The sequence below is a fragment of the Ranitomeya imitator genome, chromosome 3 (assembly GCF_032444005.1).
Source record: "Ranitomeya imitator isolate aRanImi1 chromosome 3, aRanImi1.pri, whole genome shotgun sequence".
NCBI classification, from domain to species: Eukaryota; Metazoa; Chordata; class Amphibia; order Anura; family Dendrobatidae; genus Ranitomeya; species Ranitomeya imitator.
In genome coordinates, this window is record NC_091284.1 from 312179394 (window position 1) to 312191659 (window position 12266).

Below are 12266 nucleotides of genomic sequence, written 5' to 3' on the forward strand. Positions count from 1 at the left end.
AAGTTTGCATCATTGTTCCGATCCGACAATCCAGATATCTTCGACGCCCTTCAAGTGCCATGGGTATTCAAGAAGGCATATGCCTTTCCCCCGCTGATATTACTTCCGACAGTGATCAGGAAGATTAGAGAGGACAGAGCAAACGTGATCTTAATAGCTCCATTTTGGCCCAAGAGGCCATGGTTTTCCTGGCTGAGAGCCATGTCAATCTCAGACCCATGGATCCTCCCGGAGGATCGGGACCTTCTCTTCCAGGGCCCCTTCAACCACCCTCAGGTGAAGGGTCTTCGATTAACAGCCTGGAATTTGAGAGGCAGCTGCTAAACATGAGAGGATTCTCAAATAAAGTGATTGACACTCTGCTATTAAGTAGGAAAAAATCCACTACCTCCATCTACGCAAGAGTGTGGAAAAAATATTTAAACCTCTACCCAACGGCCCTATCAAATGAAATTCATATTCCCATGATTCTAGAATTTCTTCAAAAAGGGCGCGATCTAGGTCTGGCGGTCAGTACCTTAAAAGTGCACATTTCTGCGCTAGGGGCTTTATATGGTCACGATATTGCAGGTAATAAATGGGTAGCCAGATTTATTGCAGCATGCCAGAGGTCAGAGACAGTTCGAACTCCCCATGTACCACCTTGGGATGTTAATTTAGTTCTCGAAGCTCTTACAGACCATCCTTTTGAGCCTCTACATTCAGCTCACATAAAACATGTCTCCCTCAAGACAGCTCTTCTCGTCGCCTTAGTGTCAGCAAGAAGAGTTAGTGACATACAGGCACTATCGATAGATCCTCCCTTTATGTCAGTCTTCCCAGACAGAGTTGTCCTTAAAACAGACCCTTCATACTTACCCAAAGTATGCACTAAAATTCACAGAACACAAGAAATTTACCTTCCCTCCTTCTATGATAACCCTACAAGTCAGGAAGAACAAAGATACCACACATTAGATGTGAGGAGAGCCATATTAGCCTATTTGGATAGGACTAGTGCCTGGAGGAAGAGCAGGGCTCTCTTTGTTTCGTTCCAGGGTCATAGAAAAGGAGCTGGAATTACGAAGGGTACTTTATCTCGGTGGATTCGAGATGCTATATGTCTGGCCTATTCATCCAAAGGGGAGAATCCGCCTGAGACCGTAAGAGCACATTCCACCCGGGCGATTGCATCATCCTGGGCTGAACGAGCGGAGGTTCCGTTAGAACAGATATGTAAGGCCGCAACCTGGTCTTCACCTACTACCTTCTATAATCACTATAGATTAGATCTATCTGCCTCATCTGACTTGTCCTTCGGTAGATCAGTCCTTAACACGGTGATCCCTCCCAAATGACTATCTCTGAAAGTCTCTCAAGTGGGTGCTGTCGTGGCGAAGAGAAAACACTGGATTAAGTACCGGTAATGCTCTTTTATAGAGCCACGACAGCACCCCTTCACTTCCCACCCTTATAGGTTTTTATTTAGAAGCACGGTTAAGGGTGTTTGGTTCTTATAGTTAGCCATGTTTAAGTTAACTAATTATAAATGATGATATTGAATGACCTACTAAAGTCTGGTGGGCGGTTCCTCGCAATCTCTGTAAACCCAACTGTGGGAGCGAGGGGGACCGCCCCTTTTATTCTCTCCATAGGGTTTCCTGTTCCTAGGGGCGGATCCCCTCTCTCAAGTGGGTGCTGTCGTGGCTCTATAAAAGAGCATTACCGGTACGTAATCCGGTGTTTTTTTCCTTCCACATTGTTTCAGTCCCTGTGAAGCACGTAAAGGGTTAATAAACTTCTTGAATGTGGTTTTGAGAACCTTGAGGGGTGTAGTTTTTAGAATGGTGTCATACTTCATTATTTTCTATCATATAGACCCCTCAAAATGACTTCAAATGTGATGTGGTCCCTAAAAAAAAATGGTGTTGTAAAAATGAGAAATTGCTGGTCAACTTTTAACCCTTATAACTCCCTAACAAAAAAAAATTTTGTTTCCAAAATTGTTCTGATGTAAAGTAGACATGTGGGAAATGCTATTTATTAACTATTTTTCGTGACATCTCTCTCTGATTTAAGGGCATAAAAATACAAAGTTTGAAAATTGCAAAATTTTAAAAATTTTCGCCATATTTCTGTTTTTTTCATAAATAATCGCAAGTAATATCGAAGAAATGTTACCACTAACATGAAGTACAATATGTCACGAAAAAACAGTCTCAGAATCAGCGGGATCCATTGAAGCGTTCCAGAGTTATAACCTCATAAAGTGACAGTGGTCAGAATTGCAAAAATTGGCTCGGTCATTAAGTACCAAATTGGCTCTGTCACTAAGGGGTTAAAAAGTCACCAATGATATTACTATGTTGGTGAGAAGGCTCTTCATGTACAATTAAGAAAACAAAAAGTAGATATCTATCAGTCCCTGGCCTAATCTCCTCTCCAGTGTTATACCAAATGATTTGCGTTTATAAGCAGAGTTGTTGTAAAGCACGTAGTAAATTCACCTTTATTTTTCTTACCGTGTCTTCTACTGAAAGGATGAGAAATTGTGACAATAATACAATATTTTAACCCTTTAACGATCACCAATACGCATTAAAACAGTCGCCGATAAGGAGTTTTATTCTCTCATTGCCGTTTTAAAACTGTGAACGGGAATAAGGTTAAAGCGCCTGCCAGCATCGGAAATTCTCTGCAGTTTCAGCTAGCTGAGACCCTAGAGACCACGATCAGGGACGGTTTTTCTGGTCTTCCTTATTATGTCAGCATTCAAGAGTATGCCCCCAAAATGTTTTCCACTTTTTTCTTATATGTCAAGTAGAAAAAGTTTACTTTTTCACTTATGGTTTTTAGGTGATCTCTGAGGGGGATAACAACTATCCGGGAGAAATTCAAAGGTTCTTATTGTTCCCATTAGTCGCATACATACCGCAGACATCCATCAGTCTGAGTGTACATGAAGTGTATATCCCCTATGAGGTCTTCTCTGTAGTATTTGTACATATTACACTCATTTAAGCTGATGGTCCTTATTTGAGTAGGGATGTCCCGTATATCAGGGTGCCATGTACAACTATCGTGATGATGCTGAAATATGCATATGTATGCCAAGGGTTATTAACGATTATTCTTACCCTTTAAATATAGGTGGCCCAGTGTCATGACCCCAATCCTGGGACCATGACAGGTCACATTATGTATGCAGGATAAATCCTTTCATAATGTGTATTCTTATAGAGAAATAAGGAAGGTCAGGTTTAAAAAATTATACAGGTCTATATAAAGATGAAAAAGGTTATTTTTAGGGTCAATACATAAGTTGTAAGTATGCAGCATTACACCTTACAAATAACAGACAAAATGTAGCTCCTCATTCAAGCCAGTAGTATGTACCGTATTAAAATGGGTAATCCATCTGGTCTCCCTTTTGATCATTTTATCCCAATCTCCACCTCTTATTGGTTTGGAGATTTTCTCTATCACCGTAAAGAAGACCGCCGTCTTTTTCTCTTTTTGGCAGATGTTAACGTGTTTTGCCAGGAGGGTATCTCTGTTATGCTGTCGCCCAGGTGTTTTCCAATCCTCCGTCTTATCTCTCTTCTAGTTTTCCTGATTTATTCAAGACCACAATCGCATGTGGCCTTGTACACAATGCCTTTTGTACGGCAGTTTATAAAATCTCTGATTCGTAAATATCTCTTAGCGTTTCCTCTAAAAGTTTTTCCAGTAGAGATATATGGGCAAGATACACATTTCCCACATTTATTACATCCTTCAGTGTTGGTCGACCCACGTTTTCTTGTTTGGTGTGGTGAAGTGGCCACGGACAAGTCCCATCCCTTACAGAACAGTCATGTTTATATGAGACCCGTGGATATGAATCAAGATTTCCACTGATATTCATATCCATTTTAAGTATGGGCCAATGTTTAGCGAGAATGGATCTCATTTTGTCTGCTCCATTTGAATAGATGATACTTAATCTAGTCAGTGTCTAATTCAGGTCTACTGGCTGGGGTCAACAAATCCATCCTATCCCTTGATTTAGCTACCATGAAAGCCTTTTTTAGTACTTTTTTGGGTACCATCTCTGAAGCAAACTATCCCTCAGATCCTTAGCATGCATCTCAAAAGTTTTTTCCGTTGGTGCAATTCCATTGCATTCTTAGGTATTGCCCCTTTGGAATTCCTCTCTTGAGTGGTAGGGGATGGTTATTCTCCCATCTTTTGATGCATCAAAAAAGGCAGTGTGGTTTGATTGCATTCAAAGGTAAAATGTAAACCAATGATGTAAATGTTCAAAGTGTTAACAAATTCACTGAATTGTTCTCCATCCGTACCCCACCAGACAAGGAAGACATCATCGTTAATGAGACTCCACAGGTCGATTTTCTCTGTGTACCTCTCATTCAGGTCTGTGAAAACCACGGTTTCCTCCCACCAGCCAGGAGAGAGTTTAGATGGAGGGTCGGAGAACACCTGGGCGACACAGAGCATAAGAGATACCCCCCTGGCAAACACCTAATTAATAACTGCCAAAACGTGAAAGACAGTACATCCTACTGGCTTGAAAGAGCAGCTAAATGTTGACTGTTATTTGTAAGGGTAATACTGTATACTTACAGTTTATGTATTGACTCTGAAGAATCACTTTTTCCATCTTTTTGTAGACCTGTTTCTTAATCTTGTCCTACCTTATTTTCCCTTTAAGAATAGACTATTTGTCCCTCCCCTGCGTACATAATGTGACCTGTCATGGTCCCAGGATTGGGGTCATGACACTGGCCCACATGTTTAAAGGGTAAGAATAATAGTTGAAACACCTTTGCGTACATATGCATATTTCGGGATCATGACTGTAGCGTTGTATATACTAGTTCATGGAAAACACTGCACTCGTACAGGTTGAAGAATTATGCTTCGAGTGAGAATTTATTTGTAATAAGTGGTATAGCGACAGGCACCACTTATTACAAATAAATTCTCACTCAAAGCATAATTCTTCGACCTGTACGTGTGCAGTGTTTTCCATGAACTGCTATCTATTGGGACCACTGGCTCCTTTTCACCAGCACCGTCCGACTAATTTCAGTTGAGTGCTAGCCTTCGAATCCCTTGTAGCTTTGTATATGGCACCCTGATATACGGGACATCCCTACTCACATAAGGACCATCAGCTTGAATGAGTGTAATATGTACAAATACTTTATCACACAGAGAGGACCTCATAGGGGATATATACTGAGACGACACTTCATGTATACTCAGACTGATGGATGTCTGTTCTATGTATGCAACTAATGGGAACAATATTAACCTTTGCTTCTCTCCCGGATAGTGGTTATTGCCCTCAGAGGTCACCTACAAACCATAAGTGAAAGAGTAAATTTTTTTCACTCGATATGTAAGAAAAAAGTGGAAAACATTTTTGGGAATACTCTCGGATCGCTGGCATAATAAGGTAAATACACATGGATAATTATTGTGTTATGGGAAGGAGCCTCAACGTGTGTCTCCTGCTACCGCGCCCCGATGGGCGTTACGCAGGTGAAAAGATTGGATCACTGACGCACTGTGCAAAAACTGATGCCAGCTGACTAAAATTATGTGATAAATGACACGGCCCCAGTGAGCTGCTCAAAGTGCACTATGATGATGCCAAGGATCTGCATTGCAAGCCAGAAGACAAGGCATGCGCTATCTTTGTCGATGACCAAACCACTAGGGGTGTACCATTGATCGATTGGGCGTCTTCCTAGAAAAATCAAACATGGTCGATGCGTTCCACCTAGGTAACTTATTGAGGAACAGCATGCGAGTCAGCAATATCAGCAAGAAGATGGTGCATAATGAGATACATGTGTTTTGTGTGACAAGACCAGGTGATTCTTTATCCCGTTCCCAGGTGCAGGTATTTAACAATTTGATTAATGTTACTCTGTGCCATCATCATCTAGTACACAGCTTATGATGGACAAGGGAATGTGAACCCAGATATGATAGTTTCTTTTGCGTGCATCTGTCCATCCCTGAAGACTCACTGAAGGAGAAACATGTTGTGATGCACGTAAGGCTTTATAGGGCAATATGTCCACTAGGGCACTAGGACTGTCCTTTTGTAAGGATGTGAGACTTGGGGACCCAGGGCTGAGTACTGCTGAATAGGCTTTAATGGGACCAGGTCCAAACTCTCTTCCCATCTAAACCAGAAGGCCCTCTGCTGGGCTGATATTTGGCTTATGGATATCATCCCCAACAAGAATCTGGTGAGACTGTTGTAGTTTATATATTTTCTATTGCGTATCCAGCAGTGATTTAGAGGCACTGATTCTATTTGACGCACTTAAAAGTGACTTTTTGATTTATTGACCATTGGTCACGTAAGCTGATTTCTTTTTATTAAGATTCTTACTTGACATCGTTCTCCACTACTGTGTAATTATTCTAATCAAATACTGTGACTAGGAAATTTATTGGTGTTTTTAGAATTTTTGTGTTGTGACCTTTCTAAAAATGGCATTATCAAGTTCAATTTATTATGTATACTTTCCTTTCTGTGTAATAATTGATTTAGTGGTAGCACTCAGTGGGGATCCCAGTGATGAGATGTAGCACCTATCTACAGTGCCAATAAATATATTTCATAGGCCAATCCCATTAATGTTGATATAAGAGAAATGATGGCTTGTGTACATTACATGCAATCAGACTTTTTAACAGACTGAGCTTCTTCAGTGCTCTTATGAGATTAGTGGATCATTATTATAACCATAATAAAGTTGCAGTTAATGTTTAATGATTTAATTACTGCTTCTTTTTTGTTCACCAGTTCTTATTTCCGTTTCTTTTTGCAGGAAGAAACTAAATTAACTTTGCGACCTCCTAGTTTGGCAACTCCATACGCTCCCTTACAAAACTGGCAGCACCAACCAGAAAAGCTAATATTTGACTCGTGTAGTTATGAAGCTAGTGTAAGTATTACCTGGGATGTTTCTTGTGTAAAAAAAAATAAATAAATAAATAAAATAAAATAATGAAATTATTTTTTTTACATCTTAATTATTCAGAAATTGAGCAAAATACCCATTGCCTTGGAAAAACAATTACATTTGTAGTGACGTGGCATTGCTCGCTTCTTTGAAGTGCATTAAACACTAATATTTGGAATTTACCCAGAATTAATTTGTTGTATTCCCTCTGTCATTTAGGTAAATTACATCTTTTTTTTTTTGTGTACTATATTAACCCCTCTCTGACCTTAGACGTACTATCCCGTCGAGGTGCCCTGGGCCTATCTGACCCTTGACGGGATAGTACGTCATAGCGATCGGCCGCGTTCACGGGGGGAGCGCGGCCGATCGCGGCCGGGTGCCAGCTGCCTATAGCAGCTGACATCCGGCACAATGTGCCAGGAGCGGTCACGGACCACCCCCGGCACATTAACCCCCGACACAACGGTATAAACGCCTCCCCCAAAAGAAGTTCATGAATAGCTGGTTTTCGGTCATTCTGCCTCACAAAAATCGGAATAAAAAGCGATCAAAAAATGTCACGTGCCCGAAAAATGTTACCAATAAAAACGTCAACTCGTCCCGCAAAAAACAAGACCTCACATGACTCTGTGGACTCAAATATGGAAAAATTATAGCTCTCAAAATGTGGTAATGCAAAAAATATTTTTTGCAATAAAAAGCATCTTTCAGTGTGTGACGGCTGCCAATTATAAAAATCCGCTAAATAACCCACTATAAAAGTAAATCAAACCCCCCTTCATCACCCCCTTAGTTAGGGAAAAATAAAAAAATTAAAAAAATGTATTTATTTCCATTTTCCCGATAGGGATAGGGTTAGGGATAGGGCTAGGGTTAAAGCTACGGTTAGGGTTGGGGCTAAAGTTAGGGTTAGGATTACATTTACGGTTGGGATTAGGGTTAGGGGTCTGTCTGGGTTAGAGGTGTGGTTAGGGTTACCGTTGGGATTAGGATTAGGGGTGTGTTTGGATTAGGGTTTCAGTTATAATTGGGGGGTTTCCACTGTTTAGGCACATCATGGGCTCTCCAAATGCGACATGGCTCCTTCCCTTCCGAGCTCTCCCGTGTGCCCAAACAGTGGTTTACCCCAACATGTGGGGTATCGGCGTACTCAGGACAAATTGGACAACAACTTTTGGGGTCCAATTTCTCCTGTTACCCTTAGGAAAATACAAAACTGGGGGCTAAAAAATAATTTTTGTGGGAAAAAAAAGGATTTTTTTATTTTCTCGGCTCTGCGTTATAAACTTCTGTGAAGCCCTTGGTGGGTCAAAGTGCTCACCACACATCCAGATAAGTTCCTTAGGGGGTCTACTTTCCAAAATGGTGTCACTTGTGGGGGGTTTCTACTGTTTAGGGACATTATGGGCTCTGCAAACGCAATGTGACGCCTGCAGACCATTCCATCTAAGTCTGCATTCCAAATGGCGCTCCTTCCCTTCCGAGCCCTCCCATGCGCCCAAACGGTGGTTCCCCCCCACATATGGGGTATCAGAGTACTCAGGACAAATTGGACAGCTACTTTTGGGGTGCAATTTCTCCTGTTACCCTCGGGAAAATACAAATCTGGGGGCTAAACAATAATTTTTGTGGGAAAAAAATTTTATTTTATTTTTACGGCTCTGCATTATAAACTTCTGTGAAGCCCTTGGTGGGTCAAAGTGCTCACCACACATCTAGATAAGTTCCTTAGGCGGTCTACTTTCCAAAATGGTGTCACTTGTGGGGGGTTTCAATGTTTAGGCACATCAGTGGCTCTCCAAACGCAACATGGCGTCCCGTCACAATTCTTGTCAATTTTGCATTGAAAAGTCAAACGGCGCTCCTTCCCTTCTGAGCTCTCCCATGCACCCAAGCAGTGGTTTACCGCCAGATATGAGGTATCAGCGTACTCAGGACAAATTGTACAACAACTTTTGGGGTCCAATTTCTTCTCTTACCCTTGGGAAAATAAAACAAATTGGAGCTGAAGTAAATTTTTTGTGAAAAAAAGTTAAATGTTCATTTTTATTTAAACATTCCAAAAATTCCTGTGAAACACCTGAAGGGTTAATAAACTTCTTGAATGTGTTTTTGAGCACCTTGAGGGGTGCAGTTTTTAGAATGGTGTCACACTTGGGTATTTTCTATCATATAGACCCCTCAAAATGACTTAAAATGAGATGTGGTCCCTAAAAAAAAAAATGGTGTTGTAAAAATGAGAAATTGCTGGTCAACTTTTAACCCTTATTACTTCCTAACAAAAAAAAAAATTTTGGTTCCAAAATTGTGCTGATGTAAAGTAGACATGTGGGAAATGTTACTTATTAAGTATTTTGTGTGACATATCTCTGTGATTTAAATGCATAAAAATTCAAAGTTGGAAAATTGTGAAATTTTCCAAATTTTCGCCAAATTTCCGTTTTTTTCACAAACAAACGCAGGTAATATCAAAGAAATTTTACCACTATCATGAAGTACAATATGTCACGAGAAAACAATGTCAGAATCACCAGGATCCGTTGAAGCGTTCCAGAATTATAACCTCATAAAGGGACAGTGGTCAGAATTGTAAAAATTGGCCTGGTCATTGACGTGCAAACCACCATTGGGGGTAAAGGGGTTATACAGATATGTGGAAACATGATTTGTAGACACCACTATACCCTTATTACAGGTTCTCTTTCTGTTCTTGTTCGGGCAGACTTCGTCACAGACAGCATAGCTCTCCTGCCCACAATATGGCTTCTGATAGAGGAGCATGTCACCAGACCTATCCATCATCCTTCGCAACGGAAAAGCTGTTTTTCAGTTGGAGGAAACTTATGAATTGGTCTGGTCACATGCTCAGGCAGGCTGTCTGCTCTCTGTGAGAATGATGCGATAACAAATGCCACAAAAAAATATGCCCCAGCACATCTGTTAAAACAAAAATAAGTTGCCAACCCCTTTAATCAGTTTAAATTTATTAGATGCTGTGAGCTCTCTAGCCAATCACATTCAGTGCAGCTCACAAGAAAATTTGGGGGTCACATGATTGATCAAGCAGATGTTAAATCTTTAAGGGGAACCTGTCAGCAGGATTGTGCACAGTAACCTACAGACAGTGTCAGGTTGGTGCCGTTATACTGATTAAAATGATACCTTGGTTTATGAAATCCTTCTTGTGGTTGTTGTTTAATCTTTGTTTTCAGTTTTGAGTTAATGACATTCTCGTGCTTAGGGGCGACCTGTGGGGGGCTTTATGTGCTGCTCTGATTAGGTATTCATCTGTATGGCTTCTGACAGGTCACTGATCCCTCAGTGGCCTGCCCCCTAGTTTACATAATGAATATTATATATGTTGAGAAAAAAATCACCTGCAGCAGGCAGGTGTCGGCATCTGCGCTGCAGCATGATCACATGTGTAATGTGCATTTAATTATTTTATTTAATGCTATAAATAAATTCATTTTAAAAAAAAGTGCTCAAAACTACATTCAAGAAGTTTATTAACCCTTCAGGTGTTTTACAGGAATTTTTGGAATGTTTAAATAAAAATTAACATTTAACTTTTTTTCACAAAAAATTTACTTCAGCTCCAATTTGTTTTATTTTACCAAGGGTTACAGGAGAAAATGGACCCCAAACCTTGTTGTACAATTTGTCCTGAGTACGCCGATACCCCATATGTGGAGGTAAACCACTGTTTGGGCGCATGACAGAGCTTGGAAGCGAAGGAGTGCCATTTGACTTTTCAATGCAAAATTGACTGGAATTGAGATGGGACACCATGTTGCGTTTGGAGAGCCACTGATGTACCTAAACATTGAAACCCCCCCCACAAGTGACACCATTTTGGAAAGTAGACCCCCTAAGGAACTTATCTAGATGTGTGGTGAGCACTTTGACCCACCAAGTGCTTCACAGAAGTTTATAATGCAGAACCGTAAAAATAAAAAATCATTTTTTTTTCACAAAAATTATCTTTTCGCCCCCAATTTTTTATTTTCCCAATGGTAAGAGAAGAAATTGGAACCAAAAAGTTGTTGTACAATTTGTCCTGAGTACGCTGATACCCCATATTTGGGGCTAAACCACTGTTTGGGCGCATGGGAGAGCTCGGAAGGGAAGGAGCGCCGTTTGACTTTTCAATGCAAAATTCACAGGAATTGAGATGGGATGCCATGTTGCATTTGGAGAGCCACTGATGTGCCTAAACATTGAAACCCCCAACAAGTGACACCATTTTGGAAAGTAGACCCTCTAAGGAACTTATCTAGATGTGTGGTGAGCACTTTGACCCACCAAGAGCTTCACAGAAGTTTATAATGCAGAGCCGTAAAACTAAAACTAAAATTTTTTCCCACAAAAATTATTTTTTAGCCCCCAGTTTTGTATTTTCCCGAGGGTAACAGGAGAAATTTGACTCCAAAAGTTGTTGTGCAATTTGTCCTGAGTGCGCTGATACCCCATATGTGGGGGGAACCACCGTTTGGGCGCATGGGAGGGCTCGGAAGGGAAGGAGCGCCATTTGGAATACAGACTTAGATGGAATGGTCTGCAGGCGTCACATTGCGTTTGCAGAGCCCCTGATGTACCTAAACAGTAGAAACCCCCCACAAGTGACCCCATATTGGAAACTAGACCCCCCAAGGAACTTATCTAGATGTGTTGTGAGAACTTTGAGTCCCCAAGTGTTTCACTACAGTTTCTAACGCAGAGCCGTGAAAATAAAAATAAAAATTCCCCCCAAAATTTTTTAGCCCCCAGTTTTGTATTTTCTCGAGGGTAACAGGAGAAATTGGACCCCAAAAGTTGTTGTCCAATTTGTCCTGTGTGCGCTGATGCCCCATATGTGGGGGGGAACCACCGTTTGGGCGCATGGGAGGGCTCGGAAGGGAAGGAGCGCCATTTGGAATGCAGACTTAGATGGAATGGTCTGCAGGCGTCACATTGCGTTTGCAGAACCTCTAATGTACCTAATCAGTAGAAACCCCCCACAAGTGACCCCATATTGGAAACTAGACCCCCCCACGAACTTATCTACATGTGTTGTGAGAACTTTGAGCCCCCAAGTGTTTCACTACAGTTTATAACGCAGAGCTGTGAAAATAAAAAATCTTTTTTTTTTTCCCACAAAAATTTTTTAGCCCCCAGTTTTGTATTTTCCCAAGGGTAACAGGAGAAATTGGACCCCAAAAGTTGTTGTACAATTTGTCCTGAGTGCGCTGATACCCCATATGTTGGGGTAAACCCCTGTTTGGGCACACGGGAGAGCTCGGAAGGGAAGGA

The 12266-nt window shown here is 41.1% G+C and overlaps 1 protein-coding gene across 8 annotated transcripts in view; it reads left to right on the forward strand.

The window, feature by feature from the left end:
- The window catches only part of ANKS1A (ankyrin repeat and sterile alpha motif domain containing 1A), a 322349-nt gene that overhangs the window by 236160 nt on the left and 73923 nt on the right, over positions 1-12266 (forward strand). For all 8 annotated transcript variants that reach the window (XM_069756609.1, XM_069756607.1, XM_069756606.1 and 5 more), the window contains one exon: positions 6837-6953. In XM_069756609.1, coding sequence (XP_069612710.1) covers positions 6837-6953 — 117 coding nt within the window. The remainder of the gene's footprint in view (positions 1-6836; positions 6954-12266) is intronic.